The sequence below is a fragment of the Antrostomus carolinensis genome, unplaced genomic scaffold (genome assembly GCF_000700745.2).
Source record: "Antrostomus carolinensis isolate BGI_N321 unplaced genomic scaffold, ASM70074v2 scaffold24216, whole genome shotgun sequence".
Classification (NCBI taxonomy): Eukaryota; Metazoa; Chordata; class Aves; order Caprimulgiformes; family Caprimulgidae; genus Antrostomus; species Antrostomus carolinensis.
In genome coordinates, this window is record NW_010320111.1 from 1 (window position 1) to 5,743 (window position 5,743).

General features: G+C 38.1%; 1 protein-coding gene across 1 annotated transcript in view; it reads right to left on the minus strand.

Annotated features, from left to right (window-relative positions):
- Window positions 1–847: 847 nt before the first annotated feature.
- Window positions 848–5,743, minus strand: part of LOC104526134 (la-related protein 1B-like) — a gene marked incomplete at both ends in the record, with an annotated part of 22,661 nt that continues 17,765 nt past the window's right edge. Inside the window, 7 exon segments of the mRNA XM_029085325.1 lie at window positions 848–946; window positions 948–990; window positions 1,306–1,466; window positions 1,959–2,065; window positions 2,467–2,669; window positions 3,548–3,671; window positions 5,502–5,743. The exon segment at window positions 5,502–5,743 is cut by the window's right edge and continues 30 nt beyond it. Of these exon segments, the coding sequence (XP_028941158.1) occupies window positions 848–946; window positions 948–990; window positions 1,306–1,466; window positions 1,959–2,065; window positions 2,467–2,669; window positions 3,548–3,671; window positions 5,502–5,743 (979 nt within the window).

Consider the following 5,743-nt stretch of genomic DNA (forward strand, 5'->3'; position numbering starts at 1 on the left):
ACCCCCAGGTCCCTCTCTACTGAGCAGCTCTTCGGACACTCCTCCCCAAGCCTGGCTTTGTCACACTCTGGCTTTGGTTGCCACACAGTCACCAGAGCTGCCTTGGACCTCTAGATAGCTGGGATGTCCTTCTGTTCTGCATTCATCTGCTGCCACCTTAGTCCCCTGAAGAGCTTTCTAAAGCTACTCCCAGTAAACATATCCTTGGATAATCACAGAGCATCAAGAAAGCTCAGAGCAGAGACACAAGGTATTACCAAAGCCACCTTTGCACCCTAGGGACTATCACTCTGCAGTCTCACACAGCATACCCAAACTTCAGCATTTCCACAGCCAGTACTTCCTCACTCAGCATTCCAAACGCTGGGCTCTCTTTGGCTGAGAGAAATGGAGGCGGGAAGAACTGGGTGAAAGGAAGGGAGGAACATTGAAGAGCAGAAGGGGCAGTGGTAATTGACTTTGCGCTCGTGTTTCTGGCATTTTTTGGAAGGCAAACAGTGTGAACAAGTTTAATGAGGTTAAGAGTGTCTTCACCTGTGGAAGGAAGACTATTAGGAATGTCAGTAAGTATAGAGCTGACTTGTCACAGTCAACACATTACAAGATTCTGCAGAATTCAGGACCAATTACAAGTCAGGAAATGCTGCACATTTAGCTATTTATCTGCAAAGCACAAATATATACAACCAGATTTTTGGTATTAAAGTAACTTTTACAGACTGCTATTTTAAAGATTTACAAAGAGTCAAAGCTAACGCTAAAAACATTCACTTCAGATACACGTAAACTTCACAGTCATTAAAAGAAATTGCAAGACCTCAACAGTTTTCCAGGGAAAAGTGAATACCTGTAGTGTTCTTTTGCATCATCTAGAGCAAGTTGTTTGAATTCTTCATACATTTTCTTGTTAAAGTGATCTCTCAGAAAAAAGGACCAGAAACGAAAAAGTGTTCATTTCTTGGGACTGGCCAATTCCCAACCGTTTCCTCTCTGGAAGAAAAAAAGAAAGGAAGGAAAAAAACCAAAACAAACCACCCTGAGTTTTAATTTTTCAGCAGATTATTTTCAAGTGCTTTTCTATTAGTAATACACACACAAGTAACTTGAGTTTAAATTTGAGGGTAATGTTTTTGTCAGGGAATGTAAAGTTAAATGGAAAGCAGAGTTTATCAAATAGAAGAATCAAGTAAGTTTTGCTTTTCTTTCCCAAGAAAAATCAAGGACAAGGAACAATGTAGAGAAAACTGGTATCAAACACCTGGTAACTTCTACCTAAAATTTTAGGAAGCATGTGTAGCAGCTTACCCATTAGACACCTTCGACGATACTTGTGGTACACCTGCTGAGTAAAGCCATTTTCCTTTAACAGTTCATGAGAAGGATGCTGAAATTTTGGAAGAGAATTTGGGGTACACCCGTAAGTTCCTGCTAGTGGAGCTCCTTCTGAAGGTGAAGCATTGGAACTGCTGAATAAAAAAACCAAACAAACATTTCTGTCCTATAAATACTGCTTTTCTAATCCATTTTCAGCCATTCTGATCTACTGTCAGACTAATACAGCCACCTGATGTCCGCTACAATGCAAGCCTGGGGTCCCAGTCAGCTGCTTTCAGGTGCACCTCAAGAAAATCAGATTCTGTGCTGTTATGTCAGAGAACAGGCAGTTTTGGATGACAATAATTAAACATTACTGTAATGCCTGATTTTAAATGACCACTTAAAGGTAAAAAATTCACTGAACATCAGTACTTCAAGTAATATTACTGATACTAAATCATGGATCAACAAACAACATCATGAACATGATCTAGCCAGCTTACTTCCATATAACCTTGTATTCTACATTTTGTCTTTCTTCATCACACTCTTATTGCTTCCACTGGATTTATAAATCTTCTTTTAATCACAGCTTATTTCTCCATTAGCAGTGAGAACTAATGACACTGCAAACAAATTACCTCACAGAGGAACTTCTTGGCCTGTGGTCTCTGGAATCCATCACCCAACCAACGTGGCTTTCTAAGGGAGGATTTGTACTGTGTCGTGTTTTTCTTTTTCTTGGAGTCTGAGAAAGTAAATGAAGTATTTATCTCCCTAATTTGAATTCACTCTTTCTCTCCCTCTTAAAACAGAGTTCTGAAAATTTTATATTCTATCTAACATGTTATAAAGTCATAACACTCCAGTTTCATAACCTAAAGATTAGTCTTATGTAACAAATTAAAAATCTTTAGACATTACACTTTTTCAGCAAGGATTTAAGAAATGTTACAGAAAAAACTCAGAAACCATTTTGTAGAAATAAAAATATTTACCAAATGAATATGGTAAATATTTTAAAGATAAACAATAAAAAACTACAAGCATTTCATTTTTTGCCTTTTCATTCTTGTTAAATCATATGCACAGACATGAGTTCTATAGGCTTTTTCTGGTTTAAAAAAAAAATGTCACCTTTCCATTTACCTTTACATCAATGGATTGTGGTTCTTTAACAACAGGGTAGAACCTGGGTGTTTTGTTGGGATCCTGTAGCCTTGGGGTGCGAGGTGTTCGCGGGGTGAAGCCAGGGGGAACACAGGGGGAATCTGGAACTGCTGTTGGCAGCGATCGAGCTATTGCTGCTGTTGGAGGTACTTCAGTACTTAACGAATTACAAGCTAGCTCCTCTGCTAAATCTGTAGGCAGGAAGGAGAAAACATTTATTTTCAAGAGAAACTTAGGATTTCAAAGCATAAGTTCCCCCTGGTATCTAGTACCTTAAAGGCACATTCCATTTCAGGTGAACTATCCCCAAAAGATAATCAAATTAACAAAAGCACTTGGCATAGAAGCAGTACAAACTGCTCAAAACTATGAAATAATGTTTCAAGCAAGTCTTTGCTAGAAAATTTAAACCCACTTCGCAGAATCACACACTACTTTCTTACCTGCTTGTTCTTGTGTATCTACACTAGCAAAGTAAAGGAAAATAAACACTAGTGAAAGTGTAACCACAGTCTTGTTTTTTGGTGAGGTGGTTTTCTTCAACTACTTTCAAAGATGCTATTAGCATGTATCCTAGTAAATGTTAATAATACTACGGTATCAGAAATACCTCAAAAGATAAGATTTGGACATTGTGACTGCTCAGTAAGGTTATGATGTGAGAAGAATATTCTTCTGATCTCACTTCATTCTATCCCTGTTTCCCATAAAAACACCGGTTTCTAGAAAATGTTTCACAACATTACTAGCTATTACTTTACACATTGTAAATGCCAAGTTACACAAAAAGCACCTGGTATTTGTATATGGTGACAACAAAATAGAAAACTACCTTTTGATGCTCATTTATATCCTGAAAACTACGAGTACCAGCTTCTTCTAATTTGATGGAAACCACACCACTGAGGAACAGCTGACAATTTGAAAAATTAGCAAAGAAAAAGAGCCTCATACTGCTGACTGAACCAAAATTAAAATATTACAGAGGGAGAAAGAGTTAAAAAACCTACACAATTGTTCTTTATTACAGAGATTCTAAAAACAAATATGTATTACTTACCCTTCTGTAACCCTGGAGGTCCTGGAGGAACTTCCTGGGTCAGATCAGCAATTGGTTCTGGTGCAAGATTATCAAATTCTTCCTTACTAATGAGATTCAGCTTCTTAAAGTTTTCGATCTCTTGCTGAATTAGAGAAAGCAAATTGTAAAGGCAAAGCATGATAATGGGTATCATCCTGAGAAACAGGTGGATTTCATAAGAGAAAAGCAGCAAGCCCAAACTGGCACGCAGCTACCCATACACAGCCAGCACAGATTTGTTTTAAGGAAGATGGAAGTTGTCTCTAGCACACATTGTAGAAAAGTTGCTGTGAACATTATATAACCTAACGCAGCTCACACTGTGCTACCTAAAAGAAACAGTTATGCCAACAAATGGGCAAAGGGAGGTTGGTAAGGCCATCTAAGTGTGAATTTCCACAGACAAATAAGAAATAGAAATTACTGAGATCCTTCTCCTTGCCAAGCCCAAAACCATCCTCCTTCTGCAGTAAGCGTGCCAAGGAAGGTCCAAGCAATTTAGGGGAGCAGAAGAGGCCCTGCTCCCTTCCTCAGGCTACATCCAAAGAAGAGCCAGTACTTGTAAATAAAGTGTCCAGGTTTTGTTTGGTGGGGGTTTTTTGGGGGTGGGGTTTGTTTGTTTTTTTGATTGGTAGCTTAAAATGCAAAAGGATGGGAATTTCCAAGATGTGTGGCAGCATATCTCATTGCTCATACCCCTGCTGAGCTGAAGGTGGGGTGGGACATAGGTGTGTGTGCATGCTGTGTGTGAAAAATCATGTTTAAATCATTGTCAAGAATATAACAACAACAAAAAACCAAAACATTTTATCTTGCTGTGTGCTGTTTCTCACTCTTGTCTTCCAGTCTGCTGGTTTTCTTGTTCCATTGCCTTTGTAATAAAAACTCCATATTCTGAATTCTGCCTTTTTTTTCTTGCTCTTTTTCTCAATATTCATTTCTATCTTTGTCAGCTCCTTTTTGTACCCACATGCTCCCTTTGTCCTTTAAGCTACTTCCCCCCTTTCCCCTCACCCCACAACCCACCTTTGTCCTTATGTAGGGATAAAACTCCTTCCCCTCACCACTCAGCGTTCAGATAACTTTGTATTTCTGTTCACATAATATCCGCTCGCAATACAGTGAGACATCGCCTGCAGACATGTCACACACTGGGCTCTCTCACACAAAAGAAAAGGTTTCTTAATAAACCAAAAGCACCAAGTGACAGGACTGCAGCGCTGTCAGATGAAGTGCTGAAGTTTAACTCATCTGTAGTTTTATAGATGTTCAGTACATTTCAAAAATAATAATTAAAAAGAAAATCACAAAGCTGATAATCTCCTTACAAAGTTCTGAAAGCCTCAAAGGCAGGGTCTATGTACAGGCTAGGAAATAAAAGGGTTTCTAAACTAAAATAAGGTGTGCAATCCAAAATTTCATTTCCTCACAGAATTATCATTCTAACAAGCTAGAAGGTAAACAGAACCTCAGTATAAAACTACCTTAAAATGACTATATTGCCTTCCTCTCTTATGTCGTCTCAGAAATGTGTCCACTTCCCCTATGGCAGGGGTTTGCAAATGTTATGAAACAAACTATTCATAGAACAAAAAACCAACACACACGCACAAAAAACCCCCAAACAAACAAAAAACCCCAACAAAAAGCCACTAGAAAAGTTGAACCATCTCCAAAATGTTAAAAATAATTCTAAAAAATATTAATTCAATGTTTCTGGTCAAATCTATGACATGAAAAACTTGCTGGTTTTGCTTTCAACTGTTTACAGTATCATCAAAATAAAGGGAATTCAACAGACCTGTAAATTCAAGTACTGTCACTTATCTTACAAAAAAGTACAGCATTTTACAGTTATGTAGCAGATGGCTGAAATGAATTTTGGAACTGTTTGGACAGGCATGGATTTCAGGTCAAAAATGAAGAGAGTTACCTTCATCATAGTGTCATTTTCACTCTGCTCCATCCACAAATCCTGTTCATAATAGTATAAGCCATCATTAATAACTTTAGCAAGTTCTGATGTAATTTTTGCACGGCATACATGGTTGCCAGTACGAACTCCACTAAGATGTTTTCTCATATATGGTGGTGTCTGTGTGACAATCAAAATCTTGTTTACATCCTGATCATCAATTTCATAATCGGAATCGCTGTCTGACCAATCAGTAAATT